This window comes from Octopus sinensis, linkage group LG30 (assembly GCF_006345805.1).
Source record: "Octopus sinensis linkage group LG30, ASM634580v1, whole genome shotgun sequence".
NCBI lineage: Eukaryota > Metazoa > Mollusca > Cephalopoda > Octopoda > Octopodidae > Octopus > Octopus sinensis.
In genome coordinates, this window is record NC_043026.1 from 3,262,071 (window position 1) to 3,286,070 (window position 24,000).

General features: G+C 39.2%; 1 protein-coding gene and 1 long non-coding RNA gene across 2 annotated transcripts in view; one reads left to right on the forward strand and one right to left on the reverse strand.

Moving 5' to 3' along the window:
- Positions 1-4,585: 4,585 nt before the first annotated feature.
- Positions 4,586-7,807, reverse strand: LOC115226686. The gene is made up of 2 exons (XR_003883028.2): positions 7,651-7,807; positions 4,586-4,828 (listed from the first exon to the last, which is right to left on the reverse strand). It is a non-coding gene; the product is annotated as an uncharacterized LOC115226686 (long non-coding RNA).
- Positions 7,808-12,801: 4,994 nt separating this feature from the next.
- LOC115226685 (CYFIP-related Rac1 interactor B) overlaps positions 12,802-24,000 on the forward strand; it is a 93,619-nt gene continuing 82,420 nt past the window's right edge. Inside the window, exons 1-2 of the mRNA XM_029797701.2 lie at positions 12,802-12,882; positions 16,723-16,845. Coding sequence (XP_029653561.1) covers positions 12,808-12,882; positions 16,723-16,845 — 198 coding nt within the window. The 5' untranslated portion in view covers positions 12,802-12,807. The remainder of the gene's footprint in view (positions 12,883-16,722; positions 16,846-24,000) is intronic.

A 24,000-nucleotide genomic window follows, 5' to 3' on the forward strand; every position in this document is an offset into this window, starting at 1 on the left:
GTAGGTTAAATGTAAGCCGATTGCCTCTGTGTCTCTTCCTGCTGCTGTTGTTGTTGTTGTTATCTCTCTCCTCTCTGAGTTCCGTGGCGAACTTTTGCTGATCGATCGAGCCTGGTCAATCGTCGTCGCTTGACTTGTTGGGATCCCGGGTTCGAGTTCGAGCGACGGCAGGTGGGATTCCGTAGCAACTTTCGGAGGTCCATAACAATATATATATATATATATATATATATATATATATATATATATATATATATATATATATAATATTATATATATATATTAAACATTTACATATATTTTATTATTAATTTGCATATTGATGTATATTGTTTTGTTCCATTTTCATGTTCCTATTTGTATAATTAATAAATAATATGAAATTGTAATATCCGTAAGTTGATGATCGAAATGAATTTGTTCCTCCATTTTCTTATTTATATATATATATATAGGCACAGAAGTGGCTGAGTGGTAAGAAGTTTGCTTCTCAACCACATGGTTCCGGGTTCAGTCCCACTGCATAGCACCATTGGGCAAGTGTCTTCTACTATAGCCTTGGGCCAATCAAAGCTTTGTGTGTGGATTTCATAGATGGAAACTGAAAGAAAACCATCGTAAGTATATATATATATATATATATATATATATATATATATATATATATATATATGTATTTGTGTGTGTGAGTGTTTATCACCCCATCATCACTTGACAACTGATGGTGGTGTGTTTATGTCCCCATAATTAGCGGTTTGGTAAGAAAGTTCAATAGAATAATTACTAGGCTTACAACGAATAAATCTTGGAGTCGACTTGTTTGACTAAAGGTCGTACTCTAGTATGGCTGCAGTCAAATGACTGAAACTAGTAAAAGAATATATATATATATGTGTGTGTGCGTGTGTATGTATATATATGTCTGAGGGAAAAAGGAACCATCTTGGATTGGTCCTTTCTTAGTGGAATACTTTACAACCGGTTGTGTTGCATCCCCTGGTGCAGATGCATCTTATCAGGTGTCTTGTTTTAAAGAAGATACCTCACTAAATATGTTCGGTTTGAATTGGCATGTTGTTGCTTGTAAGGTTTTGGCAGATGTATAGAGATATATAATGTTGATTTGTTTAGCAAGTGTAAGATTGGTAGAATCGAGAGCCTCCTTAAGCATTCGCAGTTGTGCTGGGCTGGGCATATCCTCAAAATGAATGACGAAAGAATACCCAAGGTTATCATTTACAGCCAGCTGAGATAGTGGCACAGAATGTTGGTTGACCATGGCTCAGATATAAGGAGAAGCTGAAGAGTAACTTCTCAGTTGTGGAGATAACTCACAACGCCTTTGAGGACACAGCTTTTGGCATTAGAAGGAATATTTAAAGCATTTATATATAATTATATATGTGTGTGTATGTATGAGTAAAAAGTAGTTGAATTTACAAAATTCTTTGGTAAATCTTTGGGGTCGATGTAATTGACTTATAACCTCCTCAGAAATTGCTGGCCTTGTGCCAAAATTTGAAACCAATATGAGGGTTGTACTTGTTAATTAAAATAGCTTCTTTTATTCTCGGGTTCCCAATGTTTCTTTCTGTAATTTCAATGGAAACCTGGATGTCTTGAGTGTGGCATTTCCCTAAGTGCTTCTCAATGGAAGAAACATTGTTCCTTAACCCATATATACTTACCTGTTTTATGTTCATAGTTTTACAAACAGTCAGTTGTGTTCCATCTCAATCACCAATAACTCATTATACTTTATTCCTTACCTTACGAGTAAAACAACCACATTCTTCTGATTGACGCATAAAACTAGCTAATGATTAATGTTTCACTTGAACAATCTATGTTCTCACCCCCAACATTCACTGACAACCACATTTTAGGCTTATTGTAGGTGTTTGTAGTTATATTCACACGTCCAGACACATGTTCTTCCTCCTCTGTCGTCGTTTAACATGCTTTCCATGCTGGCATGGCTGGAAGTTTGGACAGGAGCTGGTCAGGCCCCAATTGTTTCTTTTGGCATGGTTTCTATGGCTGTATGACGCCAACCACTTTACTGGTGCTCCTTATGTGCCTCTGGCACGAATGCATTTTATGTGGCACTGGTACCCGCAAGACAAAGACTCATCGAGAGGGCGTGGGGGCATGGACATAAAGGACAGCCTGTATGTATGGATGGTCACGATTTTTCTTAGCTTCTATCATCATCATCATCATTTGGCTGGCATGGGTTAAATGGTCTGACAGGAAATGGTAAGCTGGAGGGCTTCCCAGGTTCCAGTCTGATTTGGCATGGATTCTACAGCTGGATGCCCTTCCTAATGCTGACCACTCCTGGAGTGTAATGGGTGGTTCTTACCTGTGTAAATATGCATATATATGTATTTCCCAAAGAGTCGTTTACTTCAACAAACCATCTGCTGGCACCTTCAAAGGTGCATGGAATAACCGATCCATTTATTAAAAACCAGGTAACAATAGAAAGGCCATCCAGGTGTAAAACGGTGACTCAATAATATATCCACCTGACCCATGCTAACGTAGAAAAGCTGGATGTAAAACCAAGAAGCACGTAAGGACATGTTTTCATATGAATTTACATATATGTTGTGTGTGTGTGTGTGCTTACATATGTCTAAAGCTATCTGCAGATATTTTTGTCAACATTTGTACATCTTTATACATGTGCATTCATGTGTGTATACACTCCTGTATGCATGTCTCGGTGCATGGATTTGCATTGAAACATGTGCAAAAGTACACACACACACACGTGTATATATATATATATATATATATATATATATATACAGAGAGAGAAAGAGAGGCAGATGTAGATATAGCTACACACATACACACACATGTTGGAAGGCGTAAAGTTCCTTGTTTTCGGTAAAACAAAATACAAGAGGACGATTTCATTGAACATATTCCCTTTTTGTTTTCCTAATCCCTGTGAAAATACTTGGAAGGTTGGGCCACCAACCAGTTCTTCCCCGATACCCTTAAATCCAGGACCTTCTCAGCACCTCGCTCTTATACACATATCTAAGTAAAGGCATCCTTAACTCTTTCTCCTCCACCATCACGAATGTCATCTACTGCATCAAATGCACTCCTTGTGGGGCTTTATACACTGCCCAAACCGGTCATCATTGTCTAGTGGATCGATTCACCAAATACTTATAAGATATCCATCTCTAGAAACAAACACTCCTTTCCTGTCATCTCTGCTCAGCGAACCACTTTACACAACACCTGAATGTTCAGCTTAATGTTGCTCAACAGATCCTTAGCTCCTAGATTTCGCATGGCACAATGTTTCATCTTCTCACTACTGACTCGTACACCATTTGGTCTCAACTCACCACACACCTTCTTGGGACTGCTCCCCATACAACATGTCTCCACCCCGTGACATTCACACACACACATCATATATATGTCAGACAGTCTCTCTCTCTCTCTCACACACACACACTGCCCATACCTTCCTCACACACATTCACATGAATGAGATTATATGCACAGACCTGCACATGCATGCAACAGCCACATTCACGCACAACTCTCTCCCTCCTTCTTTCCCTTAATCACTTTCATTTCTTTTTCTTCCTTCTCTTTTCCTTCTCCATAATGCATACGTTAGCACACACACACACATTTATATACACATAAGCAGACAGAAATCCTCTTTCATGCACACACAAACACGTGTGTGTGTGGCCTCTTTCAGTTTTCATCTACCAAATCCACTGATGAATCACTGATTGCCCCAGGGCTATTGTAGCAGGCCTTTGCTGTAAGGTACCATGCGGTGGGACTGAACCTGAAACCACATGGTTAGGAAGCGGACTTCTCACCCACATAGCCTCAGCTCTAAATACAAGATATACTTACATACATATAACATCATCATCATCGTTTAATGTCCGTTTTCCATGCTGGCATGGGTTGGACGGTTCTGGGAAGCCAGGAGGCTGCCCCAGACTCCAGTCTGATCTGGCACTGTTTCTACAGCTGGATGCCCTTCCTAATGCCAACCACTCCGAGAGTGCAGTGGGTTCTTGGGACTCTGTTAGTTACAAAAACGGATCCAGGTGATCCAATCAACGGAACGGACTGCACGTGAAATTGACATGCAAGTGGCTGAGTGCACCACAGACATGTTTACTCTTAGCACAGTTATCAGCAAAGTTCAGAGTGACACAGAATGTGACAAGGCTGGCCATTTTGAATTGTGAGTACAACTCATTTTTGCCAATGTGAAATAAAGTGTCTTGCTCAAGGACGTGCCAGTGAAGATTGAACTCATGAGCTTCTGATCATTAACTGAATACCTTACCCACTGAGCCATGTTCCTCCACTCACTACATATATACATAGATACACACACCACACACACATATATATATATATATACAGAGAGAGAATGCATACATACGCATGCATATATACATATGTGTGCGTGTGGGTGTATATATAAATGAATAAAAATCTCAAGAGTCAGAGGAATCGAATTAAACAAAAAAAAACAAAAAAAAGGCAAGAGAGAAAAAAGAAGAAGAACAACAACGAGTTTGTAGTAAAAGTGTTTCCTATATTGAATGAATGTCAGTGCCGCCGGTAATTGGGACGAGGGCCTCGACTGTCGAGTGGAGGGCATGGGTTGTCTACCCTGCTGCTGGCTGCTATCGCTGGTGATCGAGACCGTTTTGGTAGAGTGAGGGCAACAGAAGATGTGTCCATTGCTTCTGGGTCATCTCGCATTGAGCTATGTCCTGCTAGGCATCCATCCATCAAAGGGGCCATGGTTGATGGACTGCACAAATAAATACAGAATACATATATACGCATAAATATATATACAGATAAAATATATATATACATACATACACACACACACAAATGATTATATAGAAAAGAAATATGTATATATACACATGAATAAATACAGACAGAAGGTTATATACACACACACATACACACATATATATATATGTATATATAATGTACTGTTCCGTGATAGAAAATTCAACAAAAAGTACTCCATCTGGTGAGAGATGAATACTATTTACTTAAAGGACACAATACATGTCTTTAAGTGCTGCTAATAGTTTCATGTGTTGAGAAAACTCCAAAATATTCCTCAGGCACAAACTAATTATCATTACTAAAGAAATTGAATAATTAAAGGAACTCGAAAAAAACTAAGGCAGCGTGCAGAAAATGCAGACAGTAAACAATGGAAAGCAAAAAACAGAAAATGGAAAGTGGAAAACAGAAACTAGAGTGTAAAAAGGTCAGAAAAGGTAAAAGAGCTCTCCACCTTAGAGCTTAAATGATAAGGCTGGAAAGATATGAAGTCAGTCAGGAATAGGCAGAAGTCACTACAATCCGAAATCATAATACAAGCGATAGGAAGACCTATATTGGATTATGTGAAGGTGAATTGAAAAATCGCTCTGCTAATCACATCAGCTCCTTCCAACAGAGGGACGAAAGTAAAGCTACTAAGTTGGCTAGCTACGTATGGAGTTTGAAAGATAACGAAACGCCACATGGGATTAAATGGAAGGTAATTGAAAAATCCATATCTTATGTGAACAGATCGAATAAATATAGACTTTGGCTGAAAGAGCGCAGATCCTGTTCAGATCAGAGATCCCTAACTCTCTATTGAACTCCAGGTCAGAAATTTTCAGTGGTTGCGTGCATATGTATAAATATATTTTGAAAAATTGGAAAATTCCACCTACCCCTGACCGACTTGATGTCTTTCCAGCCTTATCATTTAAGGTCTTAGGAGGATAACTCTTTTACCTTTTTACTTTTTATTTTTGACATTTTAGTTTTCCATTTTCTCTTCTTTCTCTCTACATTTTCTTCATGCTGTCTTCTCAGTTTTTTTCGCGTTTCTTCTATTATTCAATTTCTTTAGTTTGTTATGATACGTGGTTTGCACCCAAAGATTATGTTTCAGTTTTCTCAACAGGAAACTATTTGTAGCACTTTAATACATGAGTTGTAACCTTTAATTGAATAACATATAACTATATACACATACACATATATATATAGAGAGAGAGAGGGAGGGAGGGAGAGTCAATAGCTGAGATCCAGAGCTTCTCACTCTAACAAATTTTATAATCTTATCTTCAGTATTAAATCTCGTAGTAACAACTTCAATTGGTTTCTCATGTGCAAGTCCAACTCTGTTGTCATCTCAATGAGCAAAGAGACAATGCATTGCTGATTTGCTCTGGGCAGGAGATGACCATCAAGCAAATTTCTGAGTTGGTTAATGTGTCGTTAAGCACAGTTTACGACATCAAGAACTATTTGGATAACACCAGAGGTATTCAGAAGAAACTGAAGCAACCAATAACAAGTGAGATCCAGCATACCTGAAGGCCCTCAAATCTAAAATTTCAAAGGATCCAACCACATCTCTGACAAAACTGACAACTGAAATGAAAATTGATACCAAGACTGTTAGAAATACTGTTCACTGTGATTGAATCCTGCAACATTTTGTGCCAACTCCAAGACACCCCCTGACCGATTCAATGAAAGTCAGGAAGCTCGAGAGAGCAAAAAAAGTGTTGTGCCTTCCTGAAGAGGTCAGGATCCACTGTGGAAAATAGTTTCTGACGAGAAAATCTTCACTGTGGATTCTGTTGTGAACAGACGAAACGATTGGTTTATTGCTGAATCACTATCTCAAGTGAAGGGTGTCTACAGAGCAAAGCATCCTGCTCGGGGGAGGCAGTTGTGGCATCAGATGACAAAAGAAAAACAATGGCCCAACATTTTTTACATTCTCCTGAGAGAATCGGTGCTGATGTCTATTACAAAGCGTGAAGATAGCATGTCCTGCTTTAGCCTAATTAGCTAATTACCCTAAACGTAATTATATGTAGATTCAGGATGGAACACCTGCTCATACAGCAAAGGAAGTACAAAAGCAATGAAGGGACAATTTTGCTGATTCGTAGCCCTTCTCCAGCCCCGACTCGAATCCACTGGACTATTCTAGTTGAGGCACTTTAGAGCAGTCTACCAACAGAGTTTTGAAGAAAGAATGGGCCAAATTGCCCAAACTTCAGATGCCATATCCAATTGGTGACAGACAATATTGGGGGTCACATTAGAGCAGACTCTCTATTATTGGCAGCAATAACTTAAGGATAAATAATCTTGCTTAATGTTGACCCTTCCATCTACAAATAAACATTTCCAAATTCTTTTTGGCTTTTCCAAGTTTTGCTTTTCTATCCTGTAAATGTCTGTATGTATATGTATATATGTGTATGTGAGTGTGTGTGTATATATATATATGCATGTGTAGACATCTTATACATACATATATGTATGTATATCTGCATGTATGTGTACATATCTATACATATATATGAGTGTGTATGTGTATACATATATACTTTTATTTTTATTCTTCGGTTTAACAAAGTTATAAAACGAAGTTATAACATTATTCTCCTATACATATGTATCTCTCTCTCTCTATGTTATATGTATATATATATACACACAAACATACATGTGTGTATAAATAAATGAATATTTGAAGGGAGAAACTGAGATATACACATGTTATATACACGGTGGTGGTTTTAGCTTTACCTTGTTGGTCCACGGAAACCAGCCATCAGTTGACGACGTGGAGACTTTGATTTGAGTAATTCAGTGAAGACAGATGGCGCCACATATGTGAAACCCTGGAAACAGTTCAGAAGAAAAAAGAAGAAAATTATTTAAGAACTTGAAGAACAATCAGAGACCAAACCCTTCTTCCCCGCCCTAAAACCTTTTTCCTCGCATAAAAACTGAAATGTATATTTAGGTTTATTCAGACATAGTGTATCTAGGAGAACATCATTTAATGTATCCTTCCTTGTTGTTTAACTCCAGCAAACCTATGATCATAGATGTTCCAACTGTGACCATCCTGTCTTCCACTCATTCATTTCCAACTCACCCCACCCTCTCTCTCTCCCTATATTGTATACACTACCGCCACCATCACCCTAGTTCCTCCCACAGAAAGCCACGGTTTAAGACCAGCCTTAAATGGGTCAGTCTCTTCGCTTTGAGAGACAATGTCAACAACATCAACACCGACCATTATTTAATACCAATAATAATAATAATAATAATATAATAAAAATGGTTCCAGATTTTGCCACAAGGGCAGCAGTCTTGTTGGAAAGGATGAATTGATTTTATTGACCCCAGTGTTCAACTGGTACTTATTTTATCAACCCCAAAAGGATGAAAGGTAAAGTTAACCTTGGCAGGATTTGAACTCAGAACCTAGCGCCAGGCGAAACACTGCTAAGCATTTTGTCCAGCACACTAACTATTGTGCCAGCTCACTGCTTCAATAATAATAATAACATCATCATCATCATCATCGTTTAACGTCCGCTTTCCATGCTAGCATGGGTTGGACGGTTCAACTGGGGTCTGGGAAGCCAGAAGGCTGCACCAGGCCCAGTCTGATCTGGCAGTGTTTCTACGGCTGGATGCCCTTCCTAACGCCAACCACTCTGTGAGTGTAGTGGGTGCTTTTTACGTGCCAGTCAGGGCGGCGCTGGCTACGGCCACATTTGCATGGTACTCTTACGTGCCACCGGCACTGGTATCACAGCTACGAATTCCACTATGTCAATAGATTATGATTTTGATTTTCACTTGCCTCAACAGGTCTTCACAAATGGAGTTTTGTGTCCCAAGAAGGAAAGGAACACATAAGTGGGCTGGCTACATCCCAGGTAGGGCCCATGGGATTATGGCCTCACTTGTCCTGCCGGGGCTTCTCACGCACAGCATACTTCCAACGGTCTCGGTCTCTAGTCATTTCCTCGGTGAGACCTAAAGTTCGAAGGTCGTGCTTCACCACCTCATCGCAGGTTTTCCTGGGTCTACCTCTTCCACAGGTTCCCTCAACCACTAGGTTGTGGCACTTTTTCACACAACTATCTTCATCCATTCTCGCCACATGGTCATGCCAGTGCAAACGTCTCTCTTGCACACTACAACTGATGCTTCTTAGGTCCAACTTTTCTCTCAAAGTACTTACACTCTGTCGAGTATGAACACTGACATTACACATCCATCGGACCATACTGGCTTCATTTCTTGCGAGCACATCCACCCCCGCTGCTGACTTGGTCACCGAGGTAACAGAAGCTATCAACTATTTCTAGTTTTTCTCCCTGGAATGTGGCGGAAGATGGTCTCTGCGTATTTTCAGTGTTTGATACTCCCGAGCATCTGCCACATAGAAAAACTATCTTCCTAGTTAGCCTTCCTTTGACATTGCTGCACCTCTTATGTGTCCATAGCTTACACTTGGTGCATCTTATAGAGTTTCTACCTACACCTTTCTTACAGATCGAGCAGGGCCATCTACCTGAAGGTGTTTATGATTTGTCTACCTTCCTACTTATTAGGACTTTGGTTTTAGCTAGGTTGACTCTAAGGCCCTTCGATTCTAAACCTTGCTTCCACACCTGAAACTTCTCCTCCAGTTCTGATAGAGACTCAGCAATTAGAGCAAGGTCATCAGCATAGAGGAGCTCCCAGGGGCATCCTGTCTTGAATTCCTCCATTATTGCTTGGAGGACTATGATAAATAGGAGGGAACTGAGGACTGAACCTTGGTGGACCCCAACCTCTACCCGGAATTCTTCACTGTACTCGTTGCCAACCCTCACCTTACTAGCAGTGTCCCTGTTAATGGCTCGTTCAGCTCTCACTAACCTTTCATCTATCCCTAGTTTCCTCATTGACCACCAGATAAGGGATCGGGGGACCCTGTCGAAGGCTTTCTCCATATCAACAAAAGCCAGGTATAGGGGCTTGCCTTTGGCTAGGTATTTCTCCTGCAGCTGTCTTACCAGGAATATAGCATCAGTAGTACTTTTCCCTGGCACGAACCCAAACTGCATCTCTAATTACTCTCTCTCTAATTAGTTGGGCTATGACCCTCTCCGTAACCTTCATTATCTGATCCAACAGCTTGATACCTCTATAATTATTTGTATCTAGGGCATCACCTTTACCTTTGTAGCAGTTGACTAGTATGCTGCTACACCAGTCATTGGGAATGACTTCTTCGTGTATCACCTGGTTAACTATACGGGTGACTAGGCTATAGCTGACACTACCAGATATGTTGAGCAGTAATTCCTGATGGGCCTGGGGCTTTCCCTGTCTTCATGCTTCTAATTGCCTTAACTACCAAGGAACTGTCAACTCGGATAGCTGGTCCCTCTGTTGGGTCGACATTCGGCAGACTCTCTTCATCCCATTCATTTTCTTTATTCAGCAACCTTTCATAGTGGCATCTCCAAACCTCTCTCTTTGGATAAATTAAATACCAGTTACGCACTGGGGGTCAATCCAGATTTCAGGCCTTGTGCCTATAGTAGAAAGGAATATGGATGTGTGTGTTATCTCAGTCCATATTCCTGGGTGGGGTAGAAACTTTCATGGGGTCCTAGCAGAAGCAGTCATCACTAGACTTTCTTGCTAGCTTCCCTAGCAGGACCATCTGTGACTGCTAGTCTTGTTCTCCTGCTTTTTGGCTTCTCTTGGAGGATCCATTTTGCAATTATGTCCCCACTATATTCTAATCACATGTCTGTAGTATTGAAGTTGTGACCTCTCGATGGGGTCAAGCAGCTCTTTCCTGTTCCCTGGCTGACCTCTATTTATACAGGGTTAGACACAGAGTGGAAGCAGTTTGTTGTGAAGACTTTGGAATGGTAATTGATAATTGCAGAGGATGCAGCAATATTTAGAAATGTGTTCTTCAGGACCTGTACATTTGATAACATTAACAGTTTGGCAACATTGTCTGTCTGTGAGTCTATGTGTATATGTATTCATATGGATGAGGGTAACTGTATAAAGAAATGCTGGTCACTTAGGATGGCATTGAGTGAGGTGATGGAGGCTGATCTCCGGGTCTGGAACTCCATAGAGGTGATGACAAAGGATGGGGAGAACTGGCAATAGGAACTTGAAAAGACCTTCTGAAATTGGTAAAACTAAGTTCTAGACACTGTGTATGTATACACCATACGTCTCTCTCTCTCTCTCTCTCTCTCCCCATTCACTGAACCCTTCAGATGAGGTGACAAAGGACCGAGGTATCTGGTGCAGAAGTGTTAAGGCCGTTCCCTGCTGATGAAAAGGGTTGGCCTGCAAGAGTCAGTGCCACGTAAAAGTGCTCGTGCCAGTGTCACATTAAAACCACTCAACAAACTCTGTAAAAAATGGTTGGCATTAGGAAGGACATCCAGCCATAGAAAGGGCCAACCAGACTGGAACCTGGTGCAGCTCTTCTGCTTGCCAGCTCTGGTCAAACCGTCCAACCCATGCCAGCATGAAAAACAGATGTTAAAAGATGACGATGACAATACACACAGACACACCACACAACTGGTCCCTTTGCCCAATTTCCCTATTAAGACACCTCCACTAGATATCTTGATGCTTTGTCATCTCCTTTGAAAGGTTCAGTGAATGGAATGGTGGTAGGGGAGGAGAGATAATTTGGTGTATCGATGTATGAGTTCCCCCATCATCTTTGTACCTGCAGCTTCTCCTTCATCTGACTCGTTTTTCTCAACTGCCCACAACCATTCCACTTGATATCCACCATTAATCCTTTCGCTGTTCTCTCCATCCACATTTTACATTGATCATTCTTTCCCTCTGACCCACCAAATTATCTCCTTCTCTACCACTGTACGTTTCACTCTCCCCCGTCCCCACACTCTGGCTACCTATACAAACTACACATCATCTCTCTCTCTCTCCCTCATCCCTTATCCTTCTCCTTCACCACTGTATCTCTATACTAGTATTGCTTTGCCTTTCACTCACATATTTCATTGGTCTCTACCTCTTTATCCACCCCTTGGTACCTGTTCTCCACTCATTATAGTCACACCCCTCCCGCCAAACCCTCTTGCAACCTCTTCCCCCCCCCACATTCTTTTATCTTCAGTTCCATCTCGTTTCGGCTCAGCCTCTACTTTGCCCCTCCAACCATGACATCTCATCACCACTCGGTTTCTCTCTTCCCAGCTCCAACCTGATTGGTCGTCTCCATCCTCTCTTTTAAGATTTGAGAAAGCATGTTGTTGTTCTTCTTCTACAGCAAGAAACATGATCTGCTCTGGCTCCTTCCCTTATGCTGTAACCCCTCATCATCATCATCATCATCATCATCTAGCCTCCGTTTTCCGTGCTTGCATGGGTTGGATGGCTTGACAGGAACTGGTAAGTCCAGGAGCTGCTCCAGGCTCCGATTGTCCGCTTTGGCTTGGTGTCTATGGATGGATGCTCTCCCTAACGCCAACCACCTTACAGAATGCACTGGGTGCTGAAGTGGAACCATCACCAGTGCTTTCCATGTGTCACTAGCACCCACACCAATGCCTTTCATGTGGCACCTTGGTTTTAGGATCTCCATTCTGTTGTGGTGGGCAAGTATGGCAATGTGCCACATATCCATCCTCTCCTTTGTCAGGTCCAGCGTTTTGTGATTGGCCTTCAGTACTTCATCCCATGTCTTCTTTGCTTTCCTTGATCATTAGATAGTTAATTAATGTATAATTAGTGCAAGATTCATTACTTTAAATAAACTACTTGATCCAGAACTAAAATCGAAATGTCAAATCAGTTGATGTCTGTGTGTCTGTGCATGGACACTTCAGCCATACAACGACTGATGCTTATAAATATATTTCTCTATATTTACAGATGACCACTCCAGCTATTCAGAATGACTTCAGCTATTACAGAAGAACAGTTAGTCGTCAGAGGATGACGAATGAGGTGAGATTTTTGCAGGGGTCGCAATTGCGGTTAGATATTGACTTAATGTCTGGTTCTTACGTATATGATGTGTGCTGTTAGATCTGCAAGTCTTTCACGACCTCTACATTAGATATTTGTAATTACAGAACATGGTCAGCTTCTGTTCGTTAGTTAGTTAGTAAATTTTTTGGCTCAAAAAGCAAAAAGCAAGGCCATGTAGGGAGACATGGCGTTATGTACAGGGTGGTGTTCATATAAAGAGTTCAGGCCACTTGCGGTCAAGGGAGACTTTGAACTGAGCGGTTGTTGGCATCTTCACCATCTCGTCCGGCAGCTTATTCCACGGATCCGCAACCCGGACGGAGAAAGCCCCTCTCCTTCGATTGAGATGAAATCGTCGCAAATAGAGCTTTTCGGAATGACCCCGCAGCCGACGCTCTGGAGCAGGAGTGAAGAACAGCTCTTTCGAGAGGTTACACTTTCCGCTTATGATGTTGTGAGCAAGAATGAGATGCTGTGGAGGTTGTCATTTAGCAGTCAGCTCAACCCACAAGTAGTGAGATCCCTAGCTGGCAACTGGAGGGCAAGGCTGTCCTTTCAACCCACTGCTGCGGGTGCCACCATACAATGGACTCTGATGATGATATTATTCCATACTTTCCAATCCATGGCCCTGGTCTTTGCATCCTTCAGGTCAACGTGACTTTAGGTCTTCCAAGCCTTCCTCGATTTGTTGACCATATTTCTTCTTCTTTGGTGCCCTGTGCTGGATTCTCCAGTTGTGTGGGTTGCTGCCACCACAAAGGTTGCTTCCAGTGCTCATCCTGCCAGTCTTGGTCTCCAATGGTTGTCCTTGGATGTTGTTGTTTGAGATTTGGTCATGTAGGGAGATACCAAGGATCTGAGGAAGACACTGCATTTGGAACAAGCTTGTTCAGGTTCTGTTTGAGGATGTTCCAGGTATCAGTACTGCAGGGAACGGGCAAAACCAGTCAGTGAGGGGGAAAAAAAAGATTTTGATCCTTAGGGAAACGTTGGGCTTCTTCCACACACTTCATTGATGTAGATGCATATTCTTTTACATGTTTCAGTCATTTGACTGTGGCCATGCTGGAGCCCTGCCTTTAAGGGTTTTTTTAGTTGAAGAAATTGACCCTAGAACTTATTTTTTGTAAGCCTATTCTGTAAGCCTATTTTGTAAGCTTATTCTGTCGTCCCTTTTGCTAAGTTACAGTGACAGAAACACACCAACATCAATTGTCAAGCAATGGTGGTGGTGGTGGTGGTGGAACAAAGAAAGACACACACACATATATATATGATGGGCTTCTTTCAGTTTCCATCTACCAAATCCACTCAGAAGGCTTTGGTCAGTCTGAGGCTATAGTAGAAGACACTTTCCCAGGGTGCCACGCAGCGGGACTGAACCCGGAACCATGTGATAGGGAAGCAAGTGTTTTACCATACAGCTACACCTGTATGTGTATGTATTTTATTGTGGCCTCGTTTCAACGGGAGGTGAGATTGTTATAAATGAGTGTCACCCTCCTACAAGCATTATCCTTCATTTCCATTCTTCCTTGGAAAATATATCTGGCTGTGGGCAAATATTACCTTACTCTGAAACTGGTGAGGAATGCTAAGACCACGAATACTCTCCAACCCATGCAAGCAAGGAAGAGTGAACTGTAAAATGATGCTGATGATGAAGATGTCTCTCTCTCTCTATAATTGTTAAAGAGGACAACAAACATTTAGGCAACACAAACATCTCAAGTTCTCCTTGCACCTAAGGACTCATGCTCTTCTTTCTCCTTGCACCTAAGGACTCATGCTCTTCTTTCTCTTTGCACCTAAGGACTCATGCTCTTCTAGGACAGCATTCTACACCATATGAGATGTCATCGGGTGTACCACAGGGATCTGTCCTTGGTCTCCTCTTGTTTGTGGCATACTCATGCTCTTCTTTCTCCTTGCACCTAAGGACTCATGCTCTTCTTTCTCCTTGCACCTAAGGACTCATACTCTTCTTTCTCCTTGCACCTAAGGACTCATGCTCTTCTTTCTCCTTGCACCTAAGGACTCATGCTCTTCTTTCTCCTTGCACCTAAGGACTCATGCTCTTCTTTCTCCTTGCACCTAAGGACTCATGCTCTTCTTTCTCCTTGCACCTAAGGACTCACGCTCTTCTTTCTCTTTGCACTAAGGACTCATGCTCTTCTTCTCTTGCACCTAAGGACTCATGCTCTTCTTTTCCTTGCACCTAAGGACCATGCTCTTCTTTCTTTGCACCTAAGGACTCATGCTCTTCTTTCTCTTGCACCTAAGGACTCATGCTCTTCTTTCTCCTTGCACCTAAGGACTCATGCTCTTCTTTCTCTCCTTGCACCTAAGGACCCATGCTCTTCTTTCTCCTTGCACCTAAGGACTCATGCTCTTCTTCTCCTTGCACCTAAGGACTCATGCTCTTCTTTCTCCTTGCACCTAAGGACTCATGCTCTTTTTCTCCTTGCACCTAAGGACTCATGCTCTTCTTTCTCCTTGCACCTAAGGACTCATGCTCTTCTTTCTCCTTGCACCTAAGGACTCATGCTCTTCTTTCTCCTTGCACCTAAGGACTCATGCTCTTCTTTCTCCTTGCACCTAAGGACTCATGCTCTTCTTTCTCCTTGCACCTAAGGACTCATGCTCTTCTTTCTATGAACTTTTATGTTTCATTTTTCCTTTTTTTTCCTTCATTTTTTCCTTCATTTTCCTTCTTTGTTTTTCATTTTCCTTCTTTTTTTTCCTTCGTTTTTCCTTCATTTTTTCTTCATTTTTCCTTCATTTTTCCTTCCTTTCCATTTCCTTATTCTTTTACTCCCTTCCTCTTTGTTGTCATCTCATTAATATATACCATTCTAATTTTCCCTATCTCTCTCTGATGACAGAACATCCCATACTCGGGGATATCCCAGAAACAGCTTTGACCCTAGGACTTATTTTTGGTAATTTTTCCCAATAATAATAATATTTTATATGACTTGAGATGCTTGCCTTAATGTCTGTTGTCCTCTTTAACAATTTTATATCCACTGCATCATAAACCTGCAATGACTCCATAACTATCGTCTCAGCTATAACCTTGGAATAGTCCGTCACAGCACTTACCTAGCTTACCTAATCGTTTAGATCACCTGTAACCCAAACCCCCACACTTTGTATGTATGTATGTGTGTATATATATAGGTGCAGGCGTGCTGTGTGGTAAGAAGCTTGCTTCCCAACCTCATGGGTCTGGGTTCAATCCCACTGTATGGCATCTTGGGCAAGTGTCTTCTACTATAGTCTCGGGCCAAGCAAAGCTTTGTAAGTGAATTTGGTAGACAGAAAATGATAGAAGCCTGTTGTATACATGTTTGTCCTCCTCACCATTGCTTGACAACTGATGTTGGTGTGTTTACATACCTATAACTTAGCTGTTTGGCAAAAGAAATCAATAAATTAAGTACTCGGCTTACAAAGAATAAGTCTTGAGGTTGATTTGTTTGACAAAAAACCCTTAACCCTTTAGCATTCAGATTATTCTGTCAAATGTAAAGCTTATATATTCACACCATGTAAAATGAATCTTGCATCATTTCATGGCTTTGAGATTTCAATGATGTGATTGTTTCTTTTTAAAATGACACAATTAGGTGGCTATGAATGACCATATCTGACTGGTTTGAACATAAAAGAGGGAGCATATTTTGGCCGGATATGGCCAGTTTAAACACTAAGGGTTAAAGTGGTGCTCCAGCATGGCTGCAGTCAAATGACTGAAGCAAGTGAAAGAAAGGAGAAAAGAATAAAAGAAGATGTATTTCTACTTGGCAGGATGGTGAGGCTGGTGAAACTGAAGTGTCTAATGAAACGGCTAATCGGATGTCACTATTTTACGCCCACGCCACACCAATGTTAAAGATGTTAAGTGACACTACAACCAAGTTTGTGACGCAGGTAAGACACCCAACACACAGACATTCCTCCTACAGCAGCAGTTCTTTTGTTCCATTTTTAAGGATGGGTAACCATGGGGGGAGAGGCAATCTTCAACTGTTTTCACATTCTGTCTTTGAATTCTACTTCATTCTCTCTTTTTTGTATATAATTTATTAGTTGGGTGGTGGATATTTTGTGCCTATTTTCATTTTTTCAGTTTAAAATTTCACCTTGATTTCGTCCACACGCAAACACATATTCACAGACGCACACTTTGCAGCTTTACCCAATGCAGTGTTGAGCACTTGTTCTTATTGCTCGATATAAGCACGTGTATGTATGTATGTATGTATACACATACTCACACAAACACATGTTTATGAGTGTTAAACAAGAATATTATTGATAGTGACTTTGAAGTTTTGGCCAGTTAACCCTTTAGCATTCAGATTACTCAGTCAGATGTAATTCTCATTTAATCACATTGTTTTCAATTAATCATGCTTTATCTTGTAGCTTTGAGATTTTCATGATGTGATTCTTTATTTCCAAAATGACATTGTAGGGTAGGTGTGAGAGGTTGCTTCTGGCTGGTTTCAACATAAAACCTGTAGAATATTTTGATCAGATCTCTCTCTCTCTCTCTCTCTCTCTATATATATATATATATATATATATATATATATATATATATACAAGATAAGGGCAGAAGAAATTGGACCAATACGGTAATAACAAATTTTTTAGAGATTTCTATCGGTTTGTTTCGAGACGCATAAATTTAATGGTTATCGACAATTTTTTGTTTCGGCGTATCTGGCATTAGAATTTTTCTTCTGCCCTTATCTTGTAAATTATGTATAAATTTTACCTTTAAAGGCATTTTTTGATATGCTGGCCATTGATAAAATTTTTTCCCGAAAAAAGTTTTATCCTATATCAATTATATATATCATCATCATCATCATCATCGTTTAACGTCCGCTTTCCATGCTAGCATGGGTTGGACGGTTCAACTGGGGTCTGGCAAGCCCGAAGGCTACACCAGGCCAGTCAGATCTGGCAGTGTTTCTACAGCTGGATGCCCTTCCTGTGTGTGTATATATATACACACACACACACACACATACACACACACATATATGTGGAATAAATGTATAATGCACAAAACTCAGAGTAGAGACTGAATGAATCACCAGATTTGCACAGATTTATAAACTTTACTTAATGTAGTGAGTATTATTTTTCATGGCTCGAAGAGTTAGGTACAATCCATGCATTCACCTCATGTAGGAACCTGGCAAGCAAAGTATTGCAATAACCAAACAAAGGTCAGTTATATTTAAGTTAAGGATAAAAAAGGAGCACTTGGCAAATCCAAAGAATGATCTAGCATATCAAGAAGGGTCACAGAGCGAATAATAATTAACTTGACTGAAGAAGTGAATGAACATTAACGCTGTCACCTATGTTGCATATATTGCATAATAAGCATGGTTTATTTATAGAAACGTTTGTAACATCAATTTGGCTCCTTTTTACCTCAAATTAATTAATGTATCTAGGTATATGAATATGAGAGAAGGTAAATGGAATACATGAGATTCTTTATTATTCAATGCACCAGAACTGTTTGCATAGCATCTCACCTGTGAGGCACCAGTGGAGGATGGGTCAAAGCAGTTGTAGTGAATAATAAAAATCTCATGAATTCTTTGTCATATTTTATAAATTCCACAGACACAAAGGAACTCCTGAAGTAAGTCCAGTGGCATATACCTCCATATTCTTGTTGACATCAGGTAGCCAAATACTGTGAATGGGCTTTAAACAGCATACTGCAGGGTGAATACCCAAACATAAAACCATTACCATGTATATATATATATATATAGGCGCAGGAGTGGCTGTGTGGTAAGTAGCTTGCTAACCAACCACATGGTTCCGGGTTCAGTCCCACTGCGTGGCATCTTGGGCAGGTGTCTTCTGCTATAGCCCCGGGCCGACCAATGCCTTGTGAGTGGATTTGGTAGACGGAAACTGAAAGAAGCCACGCCTATATATATATATATGTGATAGTCTCTGCTCCCATCAATTTCAACATGAGTGTTTGAAGGAGAAGATTTAAAGAAAAAAGAAAAGAAAGAAGGAAAAAATCTGCAAGTAATTGGATGCCTGACTGTAATTTGAGTTGAGGAATGGATTTTACTATGAAACCACAATGGAGACACTGAAGAATTTGATTTTGCCTGGGATTGGGTTTTCTGGTGATTGCAGGATAGAATTCTTTTATTGTTCTTTTTCCTCAACTCAAATTGTTGTGATGCATCGTGACACATTTTACACCATGCAAATTGGTCTGGGCAATAGAGTTTCCTAAGATGTCAAGTTGAGCTGTAGAAATTTTAGTAATTGCTTCAACTTATCCTTATACCTAAGGGCAAGTCTACCTTTAACTGCAATATCCCTCCACTTGTTGACCATACAAAAGAATTTTTGGAATGCGGTCAACTTGCATTCAAACCACATATATATATTTATAAGATCTCACATTTAAAATGTTGTACTTCAAAACCACAAAAGTACTCAGATACAATCGTGTTGGAAGTGTGTACTCTGATGTCTGTTTATAATATGTAACCTAAATTTATGTTATTCAGTTTACTTAACCATACTTAGTGTTAAACCCAAATTAATTACTAACGAAAATAATTGCGATGAAGAAATAAGTAATTAAGGAGAGTCAGTAAAATTATTAGTAATTAGCAGTATCGCCCGGCGTTGCTTGGGTTTGTAAGGGAAATAACTATATAAGCACAAAGGGGGGCAGTTACTGTAGCTTTTTATGTTCTGAGATTTAATAATAATTTTCTAGAGAGCTACTTCTCTTATATATGCCAAAAATGCATTAAAAATGGGAAAGATTTATGGTAAATTTTTTTAAAAATCGTAGCCTCATCGTAGACGTGCGCTAATACCCAGAAGGGCTCGATATGAATCACGACTATAAGATACCCGGTTTTGGTTAAACTGCACCGCAAAATGTGGGAGTAGTTAGGGATCTAAATCGTAGGAGACAGACAGACACACAACCTCTCTTTTATATATAAAGATAAGAGCAAGGGAGGAACTCTTGAAATATCAATTTTCAAAAATTAAATGTTTGGCAGCTGGTTGAATGAAATATTGTGCCAAACAGATTTTGCAGTGGTGTGAGGAAAGTGAATCAAGAGAAGTGCATTTAGTCATCATTAACACAGTATTATATTAATAGATGTTTTACCATGCTTATGGCAAACCCTGGGACACATGCACTTGCCTGAGTGGCAGGGGAGTCATTAGCTTCTAATTTTATGTGTGTGTGTGTGTATACAGTTCTATATTTAAGAGATGAGGAATTGTGTACATTTTTGTGTGTGTATATATATATTGGTAAAAACGGTAAGACAACAAAAGAAAGAAAGAAAGAGACCTCAATATTATGTAAATAGAGGAATTTATCTGTAAAATAATATGAGACAATTACTCAATAGTCAAGATAAAACTCTGAGTTTCAGATGCCGAGGTGGAAATCCACAACACCATCTCTTCCGTTATCTGGCCACCTGAAAAAATGTTATGAAAAAATACCGTTATATAAAGGGAAATTACTGTATTATAATTCTGCTACTTATATAAATTAAGATTAAAAGTTAATAGTAAACATGTAAAATTTATATAACAGTATTTTTTCATAGCGTTTTTCAGATGACCAGATAACAGAAGAGATGGTGTTGTGGATTTCCACTTCGGCATCCGAAACTCAGAGTTTTATCTTGATTATTGAGTAATTGTCACATATTATTTTATTGATATATATATATATATATATTACGGAGATGTACTTGCATAGCAAGTGATTTGATCTGAAATCGTGTGCTGAAACAAAAACAATTGCAGCATGGAAGGTGTTTATAAGCCATTTAAGAAACACACAAAAGCCGTTCGATTCACTTTAACATTTAAGTGTAATTTGTCAAAATATTTTCAGCGCTTTAAGATTGCAACTGTTGACTGATAAAAATCTGTGCTGGTTAGATATATGTATATATATCTATATATATATATATATATCAAAATAGCTTGAGATACGTAAACAAAACCAAACACATATCCACAAAGATGTGTGTGTTGCAAGTGCATGGGTCAGCTGCAGTTTTTAGGCATAAGAAAATATATTCTCAGTGTGCCTGGTGTTAAAAACACCTGAAAGTAAGTCACATGGTCAAACGAGACAACTCGCCTCAGGTCTCTTCTCTGAGCAACAGACACATGTTTCGTCGTTGTTGTGACTTTTCAGTGTTGCAGACCAAACGAGGCCCACTGCAACCTATACATATGACTGGCCATGGCTCTATGCTAAATGCTTTATAAACCATCTGCTGGCAAGTCCCAACGTTTCATGCCATGCAAAAAATTCAAATAGGAAATTACAAGCAGCTTCAGGTGTATAAACAAAATCCACCCCTGAACTAACAACGTGCATACCCCTAGGTATGTGTGTTCAGTTTGGGTGGGTTTTTTTTTTTATATTGGAGGCTCGTGGCTTAGTGGTTAGTGTGTTGCACTCAGGATTGTAAGGTTGTGGTTTCTGTTCCGAGACTGAGTCATGTGTTGTATTCTTGAGCAAAACATTTCATTTTATGTTGCTCAGTCCACTCAGCTGGCAAAACTGAGTAATCCTGTGATAGACTGGCGTCCCATCCAAGTGGGGGAGTAAATATGCCACAAAATCTGGGAAACTGCCCTTATGAGTCTATGGCTCAGGAGGTCCCTTTCATCCTTTAGGATAGACATATTTATTCTGAAACGTTTTTTTTTTTTAAACACATAAAAGCAATGCACATTCACTAAATAGCGCACTCAATACCTGTGCAACATGTAACATTTGTTGTAATTTTATTGATTCTAATTTTGAAGATTTATTGGGTTTCCTTTGTTCAAAATCTCTTTGAAGCTACTCCCAACAAAACTCCAAAATCAGCTCCAATAAAATGACACACAGAGACTACATTAAATCATATTTGATGGCTTACAAGGTACACCAGCTTATAATGCACTCCTTAATTTTTGAAGGTCCTTTCTTAAGCCACTGCATTACAGATCCTAAGATGCAGGTTAAAGTTTCTAGAACATTTTTTGGCTTTTGTATAAAGTGTTCCTTATAAGCTATCAAATAATATCTTCTAAAAGATATTAAATTGAATAAATCAATGATGGAACTGATACTCAAATTTGGCAAAAGAAAAAAGAGAACAAATTTCAGATTGTGTTTGGATTTGAATACCAGTTTTAAAAAATCCATTTTGTTTTTATTGAATCTTTTATAAATTTGAAATTTTAAACTGAAAAAAAAAAAAAAATCCCCAATTATTTTAGCAATTTGAAATTGATCTAAAATTTTAAATTGGTAAAATAAAAATGAATTGTTTTTTTTTAATGAAATTTTATTCAAGTTTAGTTTATGGAAACTTGTTAATTTTATTTTAATGAATTTCTTTTCAGTTTGCTCTGACTTTATCTCTGTTTTTGTAAAATATATATGCATATGACATAATATGTGATATATATATATATATATATATATATATATATATGTATGTATATGTATTTGAAAAATATATTCTATAAAATGGAAGCTTGAATCTACTCCCCCTGGAGCCTCATAAGTTGCTTCGGGGTTGAACTATCCTTACTTTGAAAAAGTTGCAATTAAAATTCTTAAATGTTTATAAATTAAGAATATCTCATTCTCAAGAGACCTTAAGTCTGGTGACAGCAGACACCACAGAATTGTGGGGGGAAAAAAGTTTCAATTTCTTTATACTATACACATAATGTTTGACTACTGTATATTCTGTATTCAGTATCTCCTTAATTAAGGTAACACTAATAATGGCAAAGAGGAACTATTTCTTATATATTAATTTGTCGAGAATTTGGGGGTGCTAGGTTTAAAATCCCATTTTATAGAATACATTTTCTGAATATTTATTTTTATATCTTTTAAAATATATATGTTTGTAAAAATATTTTAATCAAACTGTGTTATTGAAATATCTTGTAATTTTATAAAAAGTCATCTTTGCCAATTATAAAATCCACTTTTTAATTATTAATGATCCTGTGTCATTCATCCGTCCAAGGTCCATCAAATCAAATATTGGTCAAGTTCTGGGATAGGTACTCAACTACACTTTCCCTTCAAAATTTCTTAATATAGGCCATGCGAGTGAATGAGATCCACTGACTCAAGGAAGCACTGCTTGTTCTTTTAGTGTAGCATAGGAAGTTCTCTGATGAACTCGGCACTTTAATTGTACTTTAATTGTACTTTAGGTTGACTCGTTAGTATTCAGGTTATTCTGTCTGATTTTATGCTTATTTATTTACCTTGATTTGAACTAATCATGCATTATTGCATAGCCTTGACTTTTTGATCGTATGACTGTTTAGCTATCAAATGACATTGTAGGGTAGGTGTGAGAAGCTAGATCTGGTCAGTTTGAATGTAAAACAGGAAGAGTTTTGGGGCCAGATAAAGCAGGCTTCACCATCATCCTCATCATCATTTAGCATCTGTTGTCCATAGCATTTAAACCAACCAGAACATGCTACCTGTTTTACGTTCAAACCTCCTAGATCTAGTTTCTCATACCTACCCTACCAGATCAGTCAAAATATATACAATCATACCTTCAAAATCCCAATGCTACCTGATACAGAACGGCTAATTCAAAGCAATGTGGTGGATAAATAAGCTTTACGCTTGACAGAATAATCGGAATGCTAAAGGGTTAACTCAACCTGTCTTGTGTCAGAGGAATGTGTTGCTGCTACAATGTTCGTTTTTGCAACCATGTAATAATCCGGAATAGCCATTCCACTACACTTTGGCATTTGTCTCTTGCTGTAGCTTTCAGATGACCCAATGCCAAGGAAAGGGAAATTTGGTTGATGGACACTGCACAAGTGTGTGTGTTTATGATGAAGGCTTCACACTGGCATGAGATGCAGTTAAGTGAAAAAGTACTGTTTTATTAATGTTTCGATTAAAGTGGAATAACCTTGTTTAGTCAAAGTAGGGATCCCTAATCAAAAGGTTATCCTTTTGGTTTCAGTTCTGAACTAAGA